This window comes from Misgurnus anguillicaudatus, chromosome 25 (assembly GCF_027580225.2).
Source record: "Misgurnus anguillicaudatus chromosome 25, ASM2758022v2, whole genome shotgun sequence".
NCBI lineage: Eukaryota > Metazoa > Chordata > Actinopteri > Cypriniformes > Cobitidae > Misgurnus > Misgurnus anguillicaudatus.
The window spans coordinates 1,412,917-1,438,082 of record NC_073361.2 but is presented as its reverse complement, the minus strand read 5'-3'; the positions used below and the strand labels follow the sequence as shown (position 1 = coordinate 1,438,082).

Genomic DNA, 25,166 nt, shown 5'->3' with positions numbered 1-25,166 from the left:
ACTGATGGGTAAATGATAGCACTACATTCAGATAAACTATCATAAACTAAATTAGTATCTCAGATAAACATCTGCAATGATTAGTTATATAAAAAGCTGTTTTCAGATGACTGTTTTCAGATGCCCATCCCCTTATCGTCTAGCTTCTGTTTTAAATGCGTTTCTGTAAGCGAGTATGAACTTTAAAAACACATCGCAAATGGATGTGCGCGAGCTCGCGTCTCCGTGTAAACAACGCGGAGTTCATAATAAAACGGTGTCGCGTGTAAAGCGCAATGTATGGAATGCGTTGCATGTAAACAATATCATATTAAAGCAGATCCCCCAGTGCAGCATTACTCAAAGTTGCCATGAAGGATACGAAAGTGAATAACTGCATCGAACACTGTACAGCATGTAAAAATGAAATCCGCCATTACGTGATCACGCTTACTCGTTTGTAAATAAGCATGTAAACAAGGAATCATATTACAGCACACACTTAAAAAATACAGCAGTGCAGCATTACTCAAAGCTGCCATGAAGGATACGAAAGTGAATAACTATGTCTAACACTGTCTGTACAGCATGTACCTGTATCAATGAAATCCGCCATTACGTGAAATCACGCGCCCTCGTTTGTAAACAATGCGAAAGTTTTTAAATCCGAAGCGTGCCGTCTGCTGAGGTTGCTTATGTAGGCTGAACTGCACAAGCCATAACATATTACATGATAGCAAATATAAATGAAGACAAATTACTTACAGTTTCTTCAGGAATATATCCTTCTCCATTGCGTCTTTCATTGTTCTTCTTCTTAGGTAACATTAAACTTAGGAAAGTTCTTAGGAAACGCTTCTCTTCCTCAATGTCCAGACATAAATGAAGATATTCCTCACGTGTGTGTATAAAGTTTATAATCCAAACATGCGGTAAAGTCTTTAAATCTGATAAAACTTTACGCTTTGTTTATTATTGTTGTAACTGCTCGTCTCTTCATTACCATGTCAACAGCCTGAGGGCGTGACCGAATTAGAGATAATGAGCTCAGCCAGGAAAAATGGTACTCTCTTTACTTCAATGCAGATTATATAAACAGGAAATATTTGTTTTTGATTATAATTAGCTTGTTTAAAAGTAGACATTTCAGGCTTTCTTTGGATATGTGTTTCATGTTTGTGTGACGAGTATTCGCGGAGTTTCAACTGATTTTTGTAACGTGATTTGAGAGACAGCTGGTGGAGATAGAAATGTCTGAATGTGCACCCTGTTTATTTTTTTTATTTGACAAAAACACAAAGATCTCTTGTTATTGTGAATGTACACTAATTAAAGAGGACCCTTCAGAGTTTCAAATGATGTCAAACACGTAATTATTAAAGATGGAGTATTTTAAGTTGATTCTGCTATGATAAGGAGAAAACACGTCAAAACGCGTCCCCGCGTTTTTGGACCCCTGGGGGTTAACAGCTTTATGTTTTGGGAAAAGTTTATTGATGTCAATGAATTACCCATTGGAATCAATAAGTAGAACTATTTGAGTGCTGGTTTGCGTTGTGCTCCTGTCAGATGAGATCTGTTGTGTTTGGTCAGATTGTAGAGCCTGTTGTCTGTGTCAGGCCTCGTTGAGCTGGTGAATGGTAGATGTTGTCTCTGGGGTTGGAGATGGGTTGAGTTATTTCCATGAGTTTTATCTGCTTTGTTTCTTCTCTGGCTTTGAGCAGCTCGATCAGCTGTTCTTTCAGTGCCTGAATCTCGTTGTCTTGTTGCTCTTTCTCCTGCTGTAAATCTTTGATCAGCTGTCTCATCTCTAGCATGGACTCTTCTCTGTCCTGTAGTTGAAGTCTTAGTGTGTTCACATTACTCTTATAGTTCTCATTTTCTGTCTTTAGATTTCTCATTTGTTGTGTGAGTGATGACAGTCTCTGTGTTATTTGTTCTGTGTTCTGCTGCTGATGTTTACATGTGTATGAATGTATTGGTTGTTCTTGTTTCAGTAAAGTTTCTTTGAGCTCTACCATCTCTATTTCCAGTCTTGTGAAATGCTCTTGGAGTATTGGTAACGATCTAAGCAGATTCTGGTCAGGACTCTCAGTTTCTATGGTGATTGACCTGATATCTGTGGTGATGATGCTCTGTGAATTTTGCTCAGATGTTAAGACTTTCATTTTTTTTCATTATTTCACATATGGAGCTGTAGTCAGTCTGGAATAATTTTAAATTTCCCTGTACCATGACTGTACCGTTTTTGTAGATGTTTACAGTTATCTCTGTACTGTCAGGATCATGTGGATCTCTGATTTTAACTTTCCAGCCGTTACAGAAGCCCTCTTTCTTCACAGAAGGGTAATATTTAATAATGGCTTTGTGGCAGGCAGCGGGATGATCAGTAACCCTGCTGAAAAAAACAGCATACCAGCAAGACCAGCATATGTTGTGTTTTGGTGCTGGTTTGCTAGTGAACACCAGCTAAACCAGCATCAAACCAGCATCAGCACCAGCATTAGCACCAGCTAAACCAGCAACAAACCCTGCATTAGTACCAGCTAAACCAGCATTAGCACCAGCATCCCATGTTGGTCATACCAGCATATGTTGTGTTTTGGTGCTGGTATGCTGTGACCACCAGCTAAACCAGCATAGACCAGCATAATTCCCATGCTGGTCCATGCTGGTTTGATGCTGGTTTTTTCAGCAGGGAAAGAAAATCAGATTGCAGACTTCTCCTGTTTTAAACAGATCTGAGAACAGTGTTTCTGGGTTTTCTTTTAGTGGTTTCTGCTTGAATATTTTTCTTGCAGATTCAGTTTTAATATCAGAGGGATAGTGTATAGGCACACAAGTCTGAGCTCATTTGTATATGGCTAGAGTGAGCTGATTGCAGCGGCTAGTGTCTTGCTAGTAGTTAGCTTGACGGCTAGTTCGTCTCGTAAGTTTGGGTAGTAACTTTATTACTTGGCTAATACGTTATAACAAACTCAAGTTGAAGTTCGCTGTTAAAGCTCCCGTTCTGTCTGTGATTTTGAAGCTTTGATTGTGTTTATAGTGGGCAAAATAACATGTGTTCATGTTTCACGTTTAAAAAAACGTGGTATTTTTCACTCAACTTACTTATCTGTATAGCGCTGTTTTCACTGTCCTCAAAACTGGCTGATTTCTTCCTTGTTATGTGAAGTCCCTCCTTCAGAAATACGTATCGAGTTCTGATTGTGTAGTTTGTTTAGTGTGCTGTGATTCGATAGCAGCTTAGCTTAGCAGAGCCATTTGAGCCAAAGCTGGTGACTGACATATTCCTGTGGGCGGAGTTTAGTCAACAAACTGTTTTACTGACGTCATTAAACCAGGAAATAGAGGGCTGTAAAGAGGAATTTTATTGAAGAAAATATATCGCCTGGGAGTGAACTTTGATCTTTATCATTTTACAGGTATTATTTATGCTATTATAGCAACATTACACACTAACTAGGGTTTAAAAAATGGTATCAGAAAGAACATGACCTTTAAACTTCATCGTAATGTGAATCACTAGAATATACTTTTTGTACAGGAGAGCTGTCCATGGACTTCGATAGTCCCGACTTTGTCCCCTCTGTATTTTCCTACTCAACCCAGTGTGAAATAAACAAAGCCGATGCAAAATTTCAGAGGTAAATATGGTAACTTTGGTTGCATCAACATTGCATGCATCAACATTCAGAGAATATATATATGAAGAGTTTCGTTGCAAAACGAGATAAATACATTTGTTAACATTTTTGTCAAAACATGTTTATTATTGTGTTATCATGTTATTATTTTGTTTTATGGTGCTACTTACCTGTATTTTTTAAGTTATGAAGGTTTAAATCAAAACAAACCAACTGCAGTTGCATTGAAATCAATTGGAATGCACAACCTCAAAACGAGATTTCTGAACAATTAAAAAAACAGTGGTTATCTCGTTTTGCAACGAAACTCTTCATATATATATAATCTGTTAAGACTACATAGAGACAAACTACCAAGCAACTAAACTGTTTTGGTCTGATTGTTTGCTCTCATCTCCAAATATCAGATTTAATAGGGGAAAAAAAAATGAAACCATCCCCCGACCACAAGGTGACATACAGCAGTCCAAAGATGGTAATGGCGAGTTTGCACCAGCATCCTTAGGAGCTTGCCTGTCATCAGATGACTGTGGAATGGAGCCTGGTGCTGATCCTTGCACTGGTAAGAACGTGTAATATCTTAACTAATGTAGGGCAGTCATTATTAGGATTAATCAGGTCATATTGTTCAGTAAAGCAATGCAGTTGTGAATGAAGTTGAACATTATTCTTTTTACCACAAGCTGTTTGACAATATCAAATAACATAGAACAGATAAACTAAAACAAGTGACAGTGCATCTTTTAAAAGTCAATTACAATCTAATCTCTATTTCAGCAGTGCCAAAGGTTCTCCATGATGATCTGAAACACAAGTACAGCCAACTTTCTGCGGAGTGTTTCAACCTGCGTTTGGAAGTCGAGAATCTGAAATCTGAGAATGAGGAATTAAAGGCAGAGCAATGCAGTGCATGTTCTATTTTTCACAGGTCTGACCAGTGTCATTGTTGAGTGGGTGGTTCACAAACTTAAAGACAGTGTAGAGGTTGTGCGTGGCTCTATAAACCTGGAGGATCACCTATTAGTTGTCCTAATGAAACTAAGATTAGGGCTTAGCAACAAGGATATTGCTTTCAGATTTAATGTCCAAGAATGTGTCATCTCTAACATTTTGAGAAGTTGTCTCCCTGTTATGTCTGTGACTTTAAAGCCTCTCATCAAGTGGCCAAGCAAGCAAACAATATTAAAGAATATGCCAAAATGTTTTAAACCTAAATATAAAAATTGCAGGTGCATTATTGACTGTACAGAAATTTTGATCAACAGACCAACTAATTTAACCTCCAGAGCTCAGACATACTCAACTTATAAAAGCCACAACACTGTTAAATATTTGGTTGGCATGTCACCTGCAGGAGCTATTACTTTTCTGTCTGCAGGTTGAGTTGGGCGTGTTTCAGATAAACAAATTTCAGCTGAGTCTGGATTTTATGACCTAGAGCACAATGATGAGATACTAGCAGATCGTGGTTTCACCATCAGAGATGCGCTTGCTGTTCGTGGGGCCACCCTTAAGATCCCTTACTTTACCAAAGGTAGAAAGCAGCTCTCTGCTCAAGAAGTGGATGTATCAAGGCGTTTGTCTAATGTGAGAATACACATTGAAAGAGTAATGGGTAGATGGAAAATTTTTAAAATTATGACAACTGTTATTCCACTCACACAGGTTTACCTCTTGGATTATATAATGATTGTGTGTGGAGCATTAACAAACGTTTGTAAATGTGTAGTCCCAAAAAGATAGGTTAATTTTAATTAATTATTTATGAACAGTAATTGTTTATTGTAACAAACAAACAAAATGTATTGCACATTTAAGTGTTTTAGTGTAAAATACTAGAACTGTATTAAATAATTAGCTTTTTAACATTTCATTCTGAGTTTTTTTTTTTTTGCAATGTTCACAACACCAATCCACAACCTTTTTTTTTACTTGGGCACATGTGTAGTGGAAATGGTTCTTGCACAGTCAATCATCCTCCCAAAGTCTGGCCTTTGACACTGTGAGCAGAGTGTAGGTGTTGCATGAGTGGATCCATGCTGCGCGTTAACAGCTCAGGCAACACTTCAGCTTTAGGCAGGACTGCTTGCAGCATTTCTTTATCTCTGGTGATGCGGTTGATATTAACATCTTGCCTCGTCCAAACCACAAAGTCGCAGTAGTGGATGTTGCATACAAACATTTGGAGCTGAACTTGATGGTAGTTTTCATGATTCTTCTTCAGTTGTAGAGCTTTGTCTAGGAAGCAGAACTGTGTGTCGTCACTACTCCCTGTGAGACCATCACGTTATTTTTATGGGCACTTAATCTCTACAGTTGCTTTCCCTGGTACAGTTCGCTATTCCATCTGGCGATGCCCCAAGATGTGGTTTGTCTGGCTGCACAACAAGACCGCAAAGCTGAGATGCTGTGCTTTCATTATTTCTGTGTATTGTTTTCTGGCAGTGTCCTCCATATCTATTCCCCAATGTACTGCTGGGACATGGGATAGCTCTTGTTTGTTGTAGTGCATTACCTGTTTTACAAGGTTTGTTTTAGCTTTCTCAGTTACTGCAGTGCATGCACGATGTAGGGTTGTGCTGGTTATCTTTTCAGTTCTGTGTCTGTGCGCCAGGCCTGAGATTGGGCCTGATTTTTAGTCGTAAACTCGAGGTCAAGCTTCACTCTTTTCTTGTAGTTTCTTTTGGCAGAGGCATCTCAGATTGGCATCATACAGAGCTACAAGTGGCTCTAGCAGGTCTTTGGTCTCTGTCTCAGATTCTGATGGATAATCTGTGTCACTAAAGTCCATGCTAGTGAGCACAGCTGCTTTAGATGCCAGTAGTTTCAGTTCTGTTATGTCTTCATCTGTCAGTTCTGTTTACAGAATAAAAAAAGTGTTAGATAAATAACCCTAACCGATTCTGAATCGATTTTCATGTTAATTTCTAAAGATCGATCCGTAACTCAGAGGATCGATTTAATAATTAATAACTTAAACTTGCTGTGTCATTGAATTCACGCATGCGTGAGGTGGAAGGACATTAAAACAACGCACATAGCAGTCAGTAACGTTAAGCAAGCGGTTGTTTTGAAAACTCTAGAAACGCTCAAAGCTGCGATCTATATGTAAAATAATCCACTCATAACAAATGAACAAGTTATTTGTGTAATTTTTATAATAAGCGCCAGTGAATCCACCGCGGGTCTCCAGCGAAACTCTCTCTCCCTCCCTCTGTGCTCATGCAGCCGGTTTCTGACGGGCAGAGGTTTCTTGAGGCGCACGCCAACCCGTCGCCAAATAAAGAGTTCTTCTCACACATAATGCTAATATTTGTAAAGTTTTCTGAACTTTAAGCAAGCTAAGACAAAACTCGCGTTTATATCAGTGACACGTGCGCTGCTGGAGCGATGTAGTTTGACTTATAATACAAACATCTTTGATCAGAAAGATGAGAAAGAGACGCAAATGTTAATGTGTAATAGAAAGTAAAGAGCGTCAAGACCTTAAAACAGACTTCATGATCATCACATCATAGCACATGTCATATTTATAATATCTAGAGCTCCGTCTCTCATATACAGGTATTTATCCTGTCTGTAGGTTTGTGCATATATGAATATACCTGTTTATTTTACATACTGCCTATTTTTTATGTAATGTATGTATAAATACAAAATACAATGCATACTATAGCTTCAATAGTCTATAAAATTAATAACTCAATTAAAAACAAAATTCTGTCTATCAAGACTTAATCTGTTGTTATCCTCTGGGCATTTTCACTTTAACATTATTTACTTTAAATTGTCCATATTTTGAAACTGTAATGAGCAGTTAAAAGCTATAGTGAGTGGCAAATAACTGCACATTTTTATAACCCAAAAACAATATAAACTGAAAAACATGTATACCATGAAATATACCGTTACCGTGAAATAAAATGACTCATGTAATAGATTTTTGGTCATTCCGCACACCCCTATCTGGCACCATTTCGGGCTTTTTTCAAAAATCTAAATCAACAATGATAATCGATTTAAGATCTTGAGAATCGGAATCGAATTGATTCTTGAAATTTGAATCGAAACCCAGCCCAACTTTCTACACTTTACTCTGACTGGCTGCAGTTGGGTGTCTGTCTCTCTTAGCCTTTCTGAAGTTGATCTCACTCAGTCGGGCTGGTTTCACCTCTCTCTTGGATGGGTTGAGCCACATATTCTTCCCTGAAGTACAACTCTTCTCCGTCTTCCCTAACCTGACCCACAGTTCAACTTTAAACATAAGTGCAGCTGCATGGCTGCAGCATGACCCTAACCTGCACAAAATTGTAATATGTATGAAACCAGGGTTGCCAACTCTCACGCATCTGGCATGAGACTCACGCATTCAGTCTCAATCTCACGCTCAAGAAAGAAATCTCAAATAGACATTCTTCTCTTCTCTACCCACCATTGATGTCTTCGTCTTTGTCTCTTATTTAACTCAACGCTCAGCGCTTGTTTAGCTGCTTGCGCCGCAGAGCATACCGATCTGCATGTGACGTCTTAGCACCGTGAGTCCGATTCAAAAGTAAATGACTCAGTATGCATTTAAATCGATCTCACGGTCGTGTGATGTCAGAAGCCAACAGGTCTGCGCTGCGCCCCATTAAGTAAGAAAAAGTCAAATTGGACTCCCAGAATCAAATCACAGACAGAGGTGCACCTCAAAGGAGGACAGCTGCGCGATTCCTCAGAAAGTGGAAGTGCAAGAAAGATATAAGTAATCAAACGCTGACTATTATACAGCTGTATAATGATTAGATTCACAGCCTTAAACTTGTAAATCCGACCAGGAGCGGAGTGGGACCCAAAAATCTACCGGGAAATTTCATAGACCACCAGCCCTCCATGGTCAAAAAAAAAAGAAAAAAGAAAATGGTTCCCTGTAAATAAGCAAATGCTGAAATCTAAAATTACAATAAGTGTAATAATTATTATTTAAAAGATCTTTAAATCAACAACAGTTCCCTAGTTTTAGGTAAGATTAAGCTTACTATGGTTGCAAAGCAGTTGCTTATAAAATTATTAAGCCTGTTTGGAGAGAGATGTTTTATGTCAGTGGTTCTCAAACTTTTTCAGCGTGCGGCCCCCCTTGTGTACGGCACATTCCTTCGCGGCCCCTCCAAAGAAAATTTATGGCAAAAAACTGTTCTAAAACTCAATTTTAATTAAACAAAACATATTAAATTATAGAAAGTAGTGCTGTTGGTTAGTATACTTATTTTTTTTAGGTTTAATTCCACAAAATTCATGATAAATTAATTTATTTTATAAAATGTCATAAAACTGGGGCCCCCCTGGCACCATCTCGCGGCCCCTCAGTTTGAAAACCACTGTTTTATGTGACAAAATGTCAGTCATCGTGTGATAACGAAAATATAACGAGGAAACTTACATGTTCTGAGCAGGTGTTGTCAGTGAACAGGCTGTAAACTGTTGGCTAAGTTACAGACACTCGTGAAAAACTGGTGCTGATTATCTGGGAAACATTCTCTAACAGCAGTCAAGTTGTCATTGTTTGTGTCAAAGTTGTGCATTTGTTGTAACATTTAAACAGGAGATCAGACTTAGGCTACTCTGTGCTGCTCAAAAGTGATGCTCGGAGCTCCATTCCTCTATGGGTGTGCGAGGCTATGCTTTTTATTGGTTGTTGCGTTAAATCTTACACCAGATACAACAGTGCTATTTTCTGATTGGCTATTGTGTAGCCTCTTTCTTTTTTTTATTGGCTGATAGAATTTCAGGAAAGACGGGCTTGATAGAGAGAGCGGTGCGGCCATATACATTTTGAGCGCTGAAGCATATTAAATATATGATAAATAGTTTTTAGTGTGGCCGGAGTGCATGACTAAAGACTGAAAGCACGGCTATTATCAGACCCGCCTTCGCGGCCTTAAAACACTACCGGCCCACCGGGAAAAGTCACGACTATCCCGATTGCCACTCCGCCACTGAATCCGACGCATCGTGTGCGGCACAACGCTTAAATTAGCCCATGTTCGCCTTTTGGCTTAAATGGACAATACATTTGTGAATGAATGTAGCTGTCTTAATGAGTATCATAGTAAACAACTGATTATGTCTTAACGAATGTAAACATTTTATTGCATTCGGTCTAAAGCCTGCCTAATAAACAGTATACATATTGAAGTCATTGAAGTTAAACAAAAGAATAGAAAATCACTCACTTGTCTTGTCTATAACTTTGGAAAATAAAAGATTAATCCATATTTACTTTTAAATAAATTACTTTTTTGCCAAAAAATATTAGTGTTGCGCTCTTCTATTGAAGTAAGTTAAAGGTTTATTATGGAATTTAGATTTCCTGAACAAGTTTTATTAAAATTACTTCTCACGTTTGATTTGATTTACTGTCTGTGAATGAAGAAGTTTAAAATTCAGCCTTGCATTACATCTTACAGCAGGTAAGCTCAAAGATGATTATTTGTTAGACCTGACCTAGATAATAAACATGTGAATATTAGCCAAAGCAAAATTCTTATGACAGACAGGAGGCTAATGGACCATTCTAAGTGCCCAATATATAGTAATTTCCTGAATATAAGCACCATGCATTGTTTTATTCACTGTGTTTGATGCAAACAAAAAACAAAACCATGTATGAACCTCATCTGTGTATTAACCTCAGTTTACTAACACAACCTGTTGAATCAGATCATAAGTTGACGATAAAGTAGAATAAATGCAATGCCATGTATAGTCTTCACTCACGCATTAACCTCATAGATTATGACCTTAGTTAATCAACCATACTTATTCAGGGGAGCTTGATGAACTTGCAGCTCTCTTTCAGCAATGCCCTGATCATAACAATCACATTGACTATTTGATTTACTAAGTAACATTTAACAAAAAGAAACTTATCAAAACAAAAAGAAACTTGCCAGAAACACAAAGAAACTTATCAAAACAAAAACATCAAACATTTGGAAATGAATGTAGTCGGTGTAGGTTTAGATGTTAAGAGGCTTGTGGTGTCCACCGGCCAAAATTTCCAGTAGGCCGCTGCACAGGAAGGACTGGGGCTGCTTAAATAAGGGACATTGGAAAAAAGATTGTCCAGCCCTGGAGGCAAAAATGAACAGTTCTAAATCTGATCTAAAACCTGCTCTTCCTGCTTCCGCGTTCACTAAAGTAGTTGAGGGGGTTGATGTAAATACTGCTCACGGAAATTTGGTGTTGTGTAGTGATGAAAAGTTGAGTTATGCTCCTTTTATAACTGATGGTTCTGTGCCTCTGGTTGGGAGTGATGAGAAAATTCCAGTTAAAATCGTTAGGAGACTGTATTACCATTTTCAGAGAGTTCCAGTACTGGGAATGAAGTACTGATAAAAGGAATTGGTTTACAAGTTTTGGACACTATTGTACTTGAATCTGAATTGATTACTGGTCAAGTTGTAGTAGGTGTGTGACCCTCTTTACCAGTGGAGGGCATTGCTGTAATCTTGGGAAATAATTTGGCTGGAGGTCGTGTATGGAGGGATGTACCACCCCCACCTATTGTAACAGATTCTCCTTCTTTACCTGAACAGGTGGATGTTGATAAACAGTTTCCTGATGTGTTCGTAACGTGTGCTGTTGCGCAAATCCAAGGCCAATGGCATGAAGTTGTTCCGGACGAGGATAACAAATGACCCAGCCTGCTGCCACGGCATTCTTTATTTCCCTGGCGATTTTATGCACAACTCTGCACATGGTTGATTTGGGAATAGAAAAGGTCTGCCCCGCAGTGCGTGTGCAAGCCCAGTAAAGAAAAATAAGTACTTCCAAGTGTTTTCCCCATCCATGGTCATGCGTATTCATGTCCATGAGAATCTGAATAAGACTGCTGACTGATTTTCTGTTTAGATGGAAGTCTGGCCGCATATCTCTTTCGGTATCAAAATAAATTTGGAGCACCGGCATGGACCGATTGAACCCTGTATATCGAAACAGTCAGCTGACCTGTAAAGCAAAAAAGAAACAACTTAATGCACCCGTGACTTCTGACAAATTTAATGTAACCAATTATTGTATTTCCGTATGTTAGCCTACCTCTTGCTCTGTGTATGCCACCAGCATTTGAATAAATGAAAAAAAACATTCTCTTCTGCGACGTTGGAGCAGACGACGGCGATATGGCTGCATGGATAGCCATTTTGCAAGCACAAAGGTAAAAACAACTACAGGCAACATATTTCTTCCACCAGAATTGCAACACCTGTCCGAAACCACAACAAAAAACTATTTCCGGCATGACGCTCAAGTCTGTCCCAAAATACGACTTCGGTGCGCCCTCTGGACTCGCATCAATGGTCCCTAAACTCTGCACTCTATGATGTCATCAAAGTGTGGACTCCGAGGAGGACCACAAGTCCGGAGTGTGCCATTTGGGACAGGGCCCAGGATTGGTGAGCCCTGATTTAGGTACCTTATTAATTAATTTTTTTTCTCTCACAAAAGTTTTAACTGGTCCACTTGTGACAGAAAATGACTTGAGTGTTGGCCATGCAGAAGTCTCTGAAACAGCTGGTATACTGAATTAGAATTATATGTTGTGATTACATTCACATATTTTTTTTAAATAAATTATTTACATGTATTTAACTCTATTTTTGAAGAGCTGAGGAGGCTTTTGGACACTCAGGAAGGTGATGCTGATGTTATTCCCATTCAAGAAAATGTCCCTCGGTCTGCATCCAATGACTGGACCATTAGATCTGCAATAAGGGAAGAGAGATGGAAAGAAGCTAGAGCTTTTCTTGTGGAGAACCTTTTGAGAGGAGAGGATGCAAGTTCCTCAATCTGCCAACATTGCCGGTCTAATGCAGCTGTTGTATGCTGTAGGGACTGCCTTCCTTACCCTTTTCTTTGTGGTGACTGTGACGAGCAAAGGCATGGCAGTTTCTTTGTACTACATAATAGGGATTCCCTGGTCTCAGGCTTTCTACAGCCTTTAGGGGGCGTGCACACCAATGCTTTTACGCCCGCGGCCGGCGCATGTTTTCATGAGCGTCGAGAGTTGAAAAATATTCAACTTTGAGTAAAAAGCTCCGCTCGTCAATGTCAGTTCTCACGCGGCCGTCCAATCACAGTGGAGGAGGGGCGGGACAAGTATCACAGCAACCAACCGTCTCACAGATGATGTATCAGAGCTACCAAAGCGCTTAGCTGAAGAAAGCTGGCACTCAGCTGAAAAACAGCTGGCATTCGGCGTTGTTCAAGCGTTTACAGCCGCGTTTAAAAGTTTTGGTGTACACAACCCCTTACCTCCTTCCACGGGATTCATGCAGGCAGCTGGTCAAATTTCTATTAAACAGCTTGGTAAAAATGTCTTATCTCTCCATCTTTCATCTATCTACATAATGTGAACTTTTTAGTTGCACAGTTCGACTGCTTACTTTTAGAAATACCAGCCTATATTGTGGTTGCAGTGACGGGGCAGTCCTTCTTCAAGAAGGCCCATTACCCTTATTACTATGAATGGAAAGGAAGCTTTTTACATTTTTTGCAAATATGTATTGTTTTTTTAAACCTTTTAATATCTATAGTTTCTTTTTCCTTCTTTAGGTCGATATAACCTTAGCATGCCTCACTTGTCCTGTGCTGTGTGTGGATATTCACGTGAGCCATCCTTGACAGAACTTCAGAGGAGTCTCTACTGGCCCGGCAACATTCCTGCAAGTGTGTTATTCACCACAGATGTGCTCGTCTCATTTCATGAGATGAAAATTGCATCACCAGGGATATCTTTTCAAGCATTTGTTAAAATGCTTGATGAGGAAAAAAATATTCTTTTGTCGAGTAAGTATTTTGTTTGCATTTTTGTGTATCATTGTCAAATAAAAAAGTACTTTTTCCTGACAGTAGGATAAATCGACGTCTATGTAGATTTAATTTAAGATATTTAATGTAAATTTATCAGTCCCAACTTGGATTTTAAAAAGTTTTTCTCAATAAAAAATACAGCTTTTTTTACATATTTAAGAGTGGAAAAATATCAGCCAATGTATTCAGCTGCAGTTTCAACGAATGGGTTGCAGCAAGATATGAAGTGGAAAAGATGTGCCAGGAGGATTTTTTCACTTGTCCAGCATGCACTCCAGACATGCTTGCCATTTCTGTGGATGGTAATCGCAAACACTACCGTTTTAAAAACACGGCAAGGTACTTTTCTGTTTTTCTTCATTAATTTGAGTTTCCTGTTGAATGATATAATGGTATAAATATAAGCTTTGAATGTTTTCCTCAATAGCACAGACAAAAGGGGATTATTTGGCAATCTTTTCATACAGAGTGATGTGGAGGTGTCTGACTTTGTGGACTACATTCACAAAAATAATAATCACTCGAGATGAGCGGATACTCGGCTGAAACGAGTATCCGATACGGATAAAGCACTTCTGCCGAGTACGAGTATTATACGGGTAATACGAGTCAATATCTGTGCTCGGATGAAATGAAAATCATCATTGGGTAGCTGATTGTGTCAGCGTTCTGTGATAGGCTAGTAGTAACAGCGCCCCTCCCCTACACACATACAGATGTATTGTGTTGCTGTGTCCCGCTCTGCTCATACACACAGAACAGCTCTCTGTCTCGTGAATGCGACTCGCATTGCCTCTCTGCCTGTTGGAGAATTTTTTTTTTTTAAACCTTCAGTTGTCTCTAACCAGTAACCAGACACTGAGTGTCTGACACGTTTTTGCTGTATTTCATAAAAAAATAAAGGTAGTAAGTTAAAGGTAGTGTTATAAATATTACAAATTAATTAAGCTACACACACACGCTGAATGCAGATCTGAAAAACAGCGTCAGACTATTTGATCCGTAGAATACACTCCCCCCGCTCTCTCTCTCTATCTCTCTCGCTCTCCCTCTTACGCACTCTCACACACACACACACACACTCACCTGGTGTGGAAAAAAAAGAACCAAAAAAATAAAATAAAAATAAAATAACACTGATCATTAAAAAATTAAAAGTTAAAAAAAGAATGTTGTTCATTACATTTTACTTCATAATTGCATACTGCAGCACTGCATTGTTTTGATTTTTGCAAAACTTGTTCTGTAATATAGTTCGTTTTCTATCGTGATCAAAACCATTGATCTGAAGCTCAATCCTGATGCTGTCCTGTAAATATTTTTCTAATCCGCAATAAATATAACAATTTCTGATCAACCCATATATTAATTGCATACTTAAAATAACATACCGGTTAAAGCACTGCCCATTTCCAGACAAACCCCCCCCCCTACTTCCGGGTTAGGCCACACCAACTCCGAATACAGATACAGATAATTCATATGGTTAACACATACAGATAATGCTGTACTCGCTCATCCCTAATAATCACGCAAGTATTATTACTCATGTTGACAGATTTTACTGTATTTGGTTGCTTACAGCTTTTCTTAAAAAATAATAATAATAATAATAATTTCTCAGTATATTGTTAAAAAAGATAAACACATGCAGTAGAAATTACATTAGAGTTATAGTTGTCTTAATGAATCATTAATGTTAATTTAGTCTTACATTTACTGTGGCAATAATAATGTCTTTATTTCTCTTGTTTTTAAAAAAAATATTTTTGTGGTGTAGGTTTCAGGGAGAGGATTGTGTGGAGCATCACAATGGACAGCAGCAAAAGAATCCTCCAAAAAATCAAGCAGCAAATTGAATGAGGAGGGTTTGGAAATTGCTGTCTGTCGCCATGGGATACTCCTTATGGCCCTAAATATGTTTCGAGGAGAAATTTTTGCTTATCCTCTTTTTCTTCAGAAAAAACTTGCTGAAAGGTCTCAAGGGACCATCAAATTCTTCTGTTCGGATGTGGCCTGCAAGTTTTTTCCATATCTACGTAGGGTGTCTAATAACTGTCTTGAGCTACAGCCTTTACTGGACATGCGTCCTTTTCTGTCTGTAATGCATGCCAAAGCACACGCTTGGAAATGTGAGGTATATAACCATGTTTGCAAGTATGTAAAATTAAGAAGAAATACACAACCTCTAAGTGCTTTTTGTTGGATTTAAACCCTCAGGTCAAGTACGGTGGTGCCTAAAGCAGGTGAATAGTTTTCTATCTAGGCTTGCTATTACCACCAAGTACATGTCAAAATCAGGTACGTTTAATATGTGTATGATTAATGTATACTGACTTATTTATACACATACTGATACAATATATATTTACTGTGTGTGTGTGTATATGTGTGTGTGCATATGTGTACATAATTCCTATAATTTGTTACAGGCCGTGGGGACATGATTACAATGCAGGCCCTGTACTGGAATAAGAGGAAGCTTCTTAATTTGGGACAGGCTTTAGTTGCTAGATTTTTAAAGGTATAACTTTCTTCTCAGTTTAATGTTGGCGTAAGGATTTTTTTTTTAGGTTTTACAGATTTCTGATTCATTCGTGAGGTCTTAGTTTTCCTGGAACAGGTAAGCAGAGGCGGCCTTACCTATGTTTCAATTGAAACAAGCCCCGCCCTCCAGGGGGGGCCCCACAGACCGGCAACATCTCATCATTTTCTCCGTAGGATATTAATTTTCATGTAGATTGACCATGAGCTAAGAGGTTGTAAAACGAAAGATTCTGCTCCTAAAAGCCACAAAGTATGAAAACAAGATTTTTTTTTATACACTACCCACAATTCTAAGCAAAACACTGATGTCTCTGATTGGTCGAATTCTCGGTTACCAAGCGATGACGTTTACGGCCCCGCGAATGGCTTATTAACTCTTTCACCACCAGCATTTTTAAAAAAAGTTGCCAGCCAGCGCCAGGGTTTTTCATGATTTTCACCAAAGTTTAATGCCTTCCAGAAAATGTTCTTCTTCAGATATATAAACATACAATATACCAAATGAAAGAACAGAACCTCTGCTTTCAAACAAAAAAAACTTTCATCCTACCTTGAGAAGTTCTTTTGTAATCAGCTTTTGAATATGGGTAGGTTTCTGCAAAAACACCACATTTTGATCTTTTAAACAGACACGGACATGCAGCAGCATGCCAGAGGGTAATACTTCCGGGTTTAAAAAGTTGCAGAAGGATAATAGCGGTATTGCGGAAAGACGGAAATACTCGTCATTGGCGGGGAAGCGTTTTCTCTTGATTGACGAAATATCTCGTCAATGGCGGGGAAAGAGTTAAACGTCAATTTGAAGTATAATTGGTAGTTTATGTTTATACCTTTGCATATTTGCCGGTTAAAATTTAATTTTGAGGGAAAAAAATTAAGAGGAAATGAAACGTACATATGCCAGTGGTGCTGAAAAAAGAAAGATATCGGACAACAAAAGAAAAGCTTTAGTCAGTCTACCTAAAGTGACCTCTTTCTTTGACCAGCATCTGTAACCTTACCGGCGACAGCAGCGGCCGAAACCCTGTCACAGGATACTAGCCAAAATACAGATGTTCCGTCTTCAACTCAAACTGCTGGCAGTAATGCTGACCAAACATTACTAGAACAAGAACACAACGTTGAAGTTCCTACCGCTGAGACAGGTGAGGGAGATGGCAGGGAGAAAGCCCCGTTTACAGAGACAGACCCGGGGTGCTGGCCAGAGCATATTACCGATGACCAACGAATTGATATTGTTAGGAGCGGTCCCGTTCAGATAGAGGAGTTTAACTTTCCACAAAGCCAATCACACCGCCGTTTTACCATGGACAGATATTTCATGAAGATGAAAAATGGAGAAAAGATACGCAGGTCATGGTTAGTGTATTCAAAATCTTCCGATTTAGTCTTCTGTTTCTGCTGTACCTTATTTGGCAAATGGACAAGTGGTCTCACTCACAGAGGTTTCAGAATGTGGGAACAACTCACTCTCACACTCCAGGATCATGAAAAATCTAATACACACCGTGCCAATATGGACAGCTGGCACGAGCTGGAGAAGCGCGTAAAAACGCAAAGTACCATTGACAATAAATATCAAGAAATGCAAATGTTGAAAAAAAGACAGTGGAACGACGTCATTAAAAGGTTAATTGCCATAATATGTCACCTTGCAGAACGAAACCTTGCTTTCCGTGGCAGCAATTCCAACCTACATGAAACAAACAATGGAAACTTTCTAGGTGTGGTGGAGCTGCTTGCAGAGTTTGACCCTGTGATGAGCGAGCATGTCAGACGAGCTGAGACAAAAGAGATTGCTGACCATTATCTGGGGAAAACTACAAAATGAGCTGATCATCACTCTTATTGGAGACAAGACAGTGGAAGCAATAATACAAGGAGTAAAACAATCCCAGTACTACTCTGTGATAATGGACTGCACCCCGGACGCTGCACATATAGAGCAGCTCTCTGTGACACTGCGCTTTGTCAAGTGCCAAATCGGTGCCGGGGCTACTGTTGGAGAGCATTTTGTCGGTTTCCTACCAGTGATTGACACATCAGGTGCAGAGTTAACAGATGTCTTCTTGAAGCATTTGGAGAAGTTAGGCCTGGATGTGGAAAAATGCAGGGGACAGGCGTATGATAACGGTAGCAACATGCGGGGGAAAAATAGTGGTGTGCAGAAAAGGGTGCTTCATATCAACAAAAAAGCATTGTTTATGCCATGCGCCAGCCACAGTCTAAACCTCCTCATTGTAGATGCTGCGAAGTCAACAGTGGAGTCTGTGAGCTTCTTTGGGGTGCTGCAACGTCTGTACACCATTTTCAGCTCCTCCACGCAGAGATGGGAGATTTTCAAGACAAACGTACCACAGATGACCCTAAAGGCCATATCCAACACGCGATGGGAATGCCGCGTTGAACGTGTGAAAGTGCTGCGCTATAAGCTTCCTGCTGTCGGCGAAGCTCTTCTCTCACTGGTCGATCATGCAGCAAAAAAGGTATGTACGAGTCGAGTGTGTGTTATTTTGCTTTGTGATAGAGTCTATGATTTTAGTGTGTTAGTTTACTTATTTGGGATTTTGTAAGCTATTTAAAAAACTTAAACCAGACCCGGTGCCAGGATTATATTGAGCTGTTTCAGTACAATGGACAGCAGCGCACGTGCATGGCATTAGCGTCATCATAAATTAAAATTTAAAACATTGTTATTATCAGGTGACAGTGAGACTGTGTCTGCTGCCAGAGGTCTTGAACAGGAGATAACGAGCTGGAAATTCCTGCTTACTGTCATCATCTGGTACAACATTCTATATTAATCGTGTCAGCAAGCTGCTCCAGAGCCCACAAGTTGGGATTGATGTGCTACAGTCTGAGGTGGAATATGTTTTTAAATTCCTAAAGGAATAAAGAGAGAACGGCCTTTCATCCGCCCAGAAAGATGCTAGAGACATCACGGAAGAGATGGGGATGACAAAGGTCTTTCCCATTACACGAGGCCGAAAACCCAAATGCCAGTTTCCGTACGAGCCCCAAAATCTGGATCCTTCCTTAACTGTGACACCCGAGGAAATGTTCAGGAGAGATGTTTTCCTCCCACTAGTGATTTCTGCCATTACAGGCATTATTGAGCGCTTCAAGTTGATGGAGACATTTCATGGTCTCTTTGGTTTCATTTATAGAAGAGAGGAAATGAAAAGGGCCGTGGAAAGTTACAGCCTCAAAGAAAGCTGCGCAAATATAGAAAAAACCCTTGGCGATGTGGACGCTGAGGACCTTGTGCGCGAGATCTCGGCTGCTGTCACTACCGTGCCAGCAAAAGAAACCACTGGCCTGCAGATTCTGAGCTACATTTACAGAAACAATTTAGTTGATCTGTTTCCAAACCTCAGCATTGCTCTCCGACTCATGATAACAGTGCCGGTGACTGTAGCGAGCGGAGAGAGGAGTTTCTCTCGCTTGAAACTAATAAAAACACACCTGAGGTCAACAATGCTCCAGGAGCGGCTGTCGGCTCTCACTCAGATTTCCATTGAGCACGAAGTGACAAAATCGCTGGACAAAGATGAACTTATTAGGGCATTCTCAGCACTCAAACACCGACGGGTGGATTTCTGAAATCTACGCCCGCCGCCCGGTGAGCTGTCCACGGTGCTGAAATAACGCGCAGCCCATCGTTATTTCTAAGTTCGGTTCAGTGTCAGTCAGACACTTTTTCTATTTTTCTTTTGTTAAATAATTCAAGTTGAGGGTATGTTTGAGCTGTTTTTTTTAAGTACAGACAGCTGAAAATATACTGCGCAAATCTCGCACTTTTATGGACGCTATTTCTATGCTTAATTGATTTGTATTACTATACATTGGCAAATACACTCACTTTCACACACACACACACACACACACACACACACACACACACACACTCACACACACACACACACACACACACACAATAAAACTGTGTCAGATTTTATGGAAAAAAGGAGGGCTACTAGTGTAGCCCTCATTAAAAAACGTTTTGATAATTTTTAATATTTATAAATATTCAACTAACAAAATACTGTATAAGTTTAATCTTACGTCATTTGTTGTCCTCCTCCTTAAAATCTTGTCGTATGGAAAAGTTTGGAGACTGGGGTGTACTTGTCATAAAACAGAAAATAAAACTTAACATTTCTACACTCAAAACACATTAGGAGTTGAGAACTTTACTGAAAAGGATTTAAACACACTAGAGGTAAATATTTGGCATGATAACAATATTCCCATATCCATGATCACAATCTTTCCTCTTCTTTAGGAAAACAAAACGTTTGTTATTTTCGATGAGGTATTTGTTCCAGAGTTAAGTTTAGCCACTTGTCAAACATTAAACAAACAGAGACTATCCAGACAACACATGTGCATCCCAAAAAAACGTGTTGTAATTAGCTCTTATTTTAAATCAAAACGGTCAATACCTGTTTGTTTATACATCCATTTTCGTTGTTTGCCTTTTGTATGTGGATTTTTTGTGCAAGAATTGTCTGTAAATTCACACATTAAATGTTAAGTAAAAATGATCAGAACAAAATCTAGATCAAAACAACAGCAATGCATTGATTTTAGTAAAATGAGCAAAAGTAAAAAAATCACCTGAATCTTTGGTGGTAAATGTGGTAGTGGTAGTTACTAGGGATGGGCGAGTACAGCATTATCTGTATCTGTATCTGTATCTGTAAACCATATGAATTATCTGTATCTGTACTCGGAGTGGGTGTGGCTTAACCCGGAAGTAGACGGGGTTTGTCTTGAAATGGGCGGGGCTTTAACCGGTATGTTATTTTAAGCATGCAATTAATATATGGGTTGATCAGAAATTGTTATATTTCTGTATCACTGATCATAAGAGGGAGAGTGTTTGTTTGTGTGTGTAGCTTAATTTGTAATATTATTTATTATTTATACCACTACTACCTTTATATTTTATGAAATACAGCAAAAAGTGTCAGACACTCAGTGCGTAAAGTAAAAAAAAACTGGTTAAAGCCAGCTGATGGTTAAAACGAAAAAACTTAGATGACTGGCAGAGAGAGGAAGAGATGGAGAGTGTGTGTAGCTTAATTAATTTGTAATATTTATAACACTAACTTTAACTTACTACCTTTATTTTTTATGAAATACAGCAAAAAAGTGTCAGAGAAAAAACTGACGAGAGAGAGAGAGAGAGAGAGAGAGAGAGAGAGTGTAGCTTAAATTAATTTGTAATATTTATATTATAGCTTAATACCTTTATTTTTGTATGAAATACAACAAAGACGTGCCAGACACTCAGTGTCTGGTTACTGGTTAGAGACAGCTGAAGGTTTAAAAAAGAAAAAAATTCTCCGACAGGCAGAGACGCGATGCGAGTTGCATTCACGTCTGAACGAACCCACGTTTACCAGAACTCTGCTGGTTAGTACGTATTAACGTTACAACCCGAAGTAAAAAGCTGAAGAAACCCTACACGTTAATGGAAAAGAACCGTGAACCCGAGTGACTGAGGGAGAGAGACAGAAAGCTGTTCTGTGTGTGAGTGTGCAGAGCGGGACACAGTGGTTAGAGAAAGCTCCCAGCTGAAGGTTTAAAAAAAGAAAAAAAATCTCCGACAGACAGAGACGCGATGCGCGTCGCATTCACGTCTGAACGAACCCACGTTTACCAGAACTCTGCTGGTTAGTACGTATTTGAACGTTACAACCCGAAGTAAAAAGCTAAAGAAACACTAAACGTTAACGGAAAAGAACCGCGAACCCGAGTGAGTGAGGGAGATAGACAGAGAGCTTTTCTGTGTGTGAATGAGCAGAGCGGAGCTGCGGGACACACAGCAACACAAAACATCTGTATTTGTGTAGGGGAGGGGCGGCGCTGTTACTACTAGCCTATCACAGAACGCTGACACAATCAGCTACCCAATGATGATTTTCATTTAATCCGAGCACAGATATTCACTCGTATTACTCGTATAATACTCGTACTCGGCAGAAGTGCTTTATCCGTACCGGATACTCGTTTCAGCCGAGTATCCGGCTCATCTCTAGTAGTTACAGTAGAAAGTGGGGAGGTAGCAGGTATGCCCGGAGAGGGTAAAAGAAAAGATGGGTAAAGATGTGGTAGGAGGAGTGGCAAAAGGTGGTGAAGAAGGAAGAGTGCAGGAGGAAGAGGTAGGAGGAAGAAGGGTGATGTAAGAGGAGGTAGAAGGAGGAATGTTGGAAGAAGAAGAAGTATAAGGAAGAGTGCAGAAGGTGGAAGTAGGAGGAGGATGGTTGGAAAAAGAAAATGAAAGAGGATGAAGGTTGGGAGAAGATGTAGGGGAGAGAAGAGGGATAAAAGATGATGTAGGAGGAATAAGGGTGGAGGATGAAGATGGAGGAGAAGGACTGTATAAAGTAGAGGTAGGAGAAAAAGTGGATACAGAAGTTGGTGGTTGAGGAAAACTGCAGGAAGAAGTGTCGGAAAAAAGAAGTGCCATATAAGAGGAGGTACAAGGAGGAATGCTGGAAGAAGACGGAGAAGTAAGGGTGCAGAAAGAGGAAGTAAGTGAAAGAGTGCATAAAGAAGGTGGTGGAGGAAAAAGAGTGCAGGAAGAAGCAGCAGGAGGAAGAAGGCTAATGTAAGACGGGGTAGGAGGAGGAAGGTCAAACGAAGATGCAGCAGGAATGGTGTAGAAAGAAGATGTAGGAGAAGAAATGTTGGAGGAAGATGGAGAAGGGGGAGTGTAGAAGGTACTGTGTAGAAAGAGGAGGTATGAGTAGAAAGGCTAGAGGAAGGGGGATGAGGAGGAGAGGAAGTCTGGGGCTGGCAGACATCAGGATTAGATTCAGCAGCAGTGTGGATCTGAAGCCTTTGATAAAATAGAAATGTTCAGATCTAGAAATGTTCAGATAAGAGTTTTACATTTTTTGTCTTTTTTAATAAATCAAAGAATATAGAAATTATGCAAACGATAAACTTACTTTTAATTAAATATTCAAAGAGGCCAGTCATTTTGTCAAATTATGTTTCGAAGTGGCACCTCAGCACAGGGACCCACTGAAGTAATCACTTTGGCGTTAAATCTCTTGAATAGAACAAAATCACCTTATACACAGTAAAAAATGGGGTGTTAATATTTCAGAGTAAAGTTATTTTAACCCAGATAGAGTATTTTAAACATTTGGGGGAGTAAAGTTGCTCTATCGGTGGACTAAAAAGCGAGTGTAAAAATCTGCAGAAACGCAGTGACAATTTTAACTCTACAGCAGTGATGAATACCCGCCACTTTGCAGTGCTCTGTGCTGTCTCAAACGCACTGATATTGCTAGGTAAGTAAAAGCCTGTGTAAATCCACAAGAAAACGGTATTTTATAAACTTTACATCATTTCAAAAGTGTGCTGATATTAGTTGAGGTCATATTACAAGTTATAGCAATCCGTATCGATCTGTGTTTCTTTATTTGTTGCAATATTTTCACGAATGAAGTTGGTCAGAGTGATTTATGCGTAAAATAACGTTAACTCGGTCACTATAACATCAAAATATTTAATACAGTTAATAGCTATTCTTAGCTAAAGTATTTTCTAGCTTCCCAGGCCACGTCAATCTAGGTTTTGTATATCAGCATACTTCTGATAGTTAATGTTGGTCTTATAAAACGATAACTTGGATCAGTGATTGCATGACGTGTTTGTTTAACATGGCTTAACAATTTTAAAAGGTTAAGTTCGAACTAAAATAGCTGATGAGATAGCCAACTTTAGCAAATGCTACGTGATCTCATGAGAATACGTGTGTATTTTTACGTAAAGTGTGGTTGTACCACACGCACATTTACTTACAATTAAAACACACTAAAACCTATAATATCAACGTTTTGACTGGACTAATACGTTAATTATTTATGTATTAACAGCTTTACAGACGTACGTAAGTTCCTATTCATATATATTAAAATCGCGGACGTTTATATTAATGACATGCTATTTTCTAATATTTAATTTGTTTGCCATTACACACAAAACGCGTCTTCTCCTACGCAACAATAATTGCACCAAAACACAACATAAATTCATAAAAGATGTTCATTTTATTCATTCGCTGTAATCCATATCTTTAAAATTCATATGATTGCGAGGACCTGATCCAAGTTCAGCCCTTACAGCCATCTTGATCCCAGTTCTCATCTGCGACCGTTAAAGCCAAATCGCGCGTTCGTAAATTTGAATTTAAATTTCGCCTCACAAAGCTTTACGACATATTGCTTTATGGCAGTGATAGTTGAACCAGCCCTAACTTGTGATTATGTTTTCTTTGTAAACAGGGGCAAAATGCTGTTGCGTGTTCAATTTGGGGAGGAGCAGAAATACGTCAAGCTGTCTGAGCTGACATTCGATGCTTTCTTGAAAGAAGGTGGGTACACTAGCTATAACCTATACATCACGCAATGACAAAAGAATACAGCTTTATGTTATGATATCAAGTTAGGTCAATCATCATTTCTGTTGCGCTTTATATTCATTTAAAATCGGCTGCAGATAGTTGTCTTTCATCATTTAGTGAATACATGCCCTGCTGGAAAAACCAGCTTGACCAGCTCAAGCTGTGTTTTGGAACATGGTAGCTGGTCTAAAACCAGCATTTGCTGGTAGCTGGTGGCTCAGCTGGTCCTCCAGCTTGACCAGCTCAAGCTGTGTTCTGGAACATGGTAGCTGGTCTAAAACCAGCATTTGCTGGTAGCTGGTGGCTCAGCTGGTCCTTCAGATTGACCAGCTTGCTACACCAGCTAAAGCCAGGCTGGGAGACCAGCTAAAACCAGCTTAAGCTGGTGAGCTGGTTTTAGCTGGTCTCCCAGCCTGGTTTTAGCTGGTGTAGCAAGCTGGTTATTTTCAGTAGTAAACCATATGATAAAACAATGAAGCATGCACATGCAAGAAAAATTTATTTATTTATAAATTAATATATTAATTATACGATGTATAGGGTAATGAAATGATAAATTATATATTTAAACATAACTAACATTGTAATGTTAGTATTAATATTGTCTATATCTTTTTTCTTTTAAACATGAATCGTATGTGTTACACATGTATGTTATATGTACTGTATGTATGTATGTATGTATGTATGTATGTATGTATGTTTGTGTGTGTGTG

General features: G+C 39.2%; 1 protein-coding gene and 1 long non-coding RNA gene across 2 annotated transcripts in view; both read left to right on the top strand.

Annotated features, from left to right (window-relative positions):
* Positions 1-4,048: 4,048 nt before the first annotated feature.
* On the top strand, positions 4,049-5,497 carry LOC141362154 (uncharacterized). The gene is made up of 2 exons (XR_012368149.1): positions 4,049-4,188; positions 4,404-5,497. It is a non-coding gene; the product is annotated as an uncharacterized lncRNA (long non-coding RNA).
* A 17,823-nt stretch (positions 5,498-23,320) lies between these two features.
* LOC129425983 (uncharacterized) overlaps positions 23,321-25,166 on the top strand; it is a 39,978-nt gene continuing 38,132 nt past the window's right edge. The window contains exon 1 of the mRNA XM_073863605.1: positions 23,321-24,420. Within this exon, the coding sequence (XP_073719706.1) occupies positions 24,276-24,420 (145 nt within the window). The 5' untranslated portion in view covers positions 23,321-24,275. The remainder of the gene's footprint in view (positions 24,421-25,166) is intronic.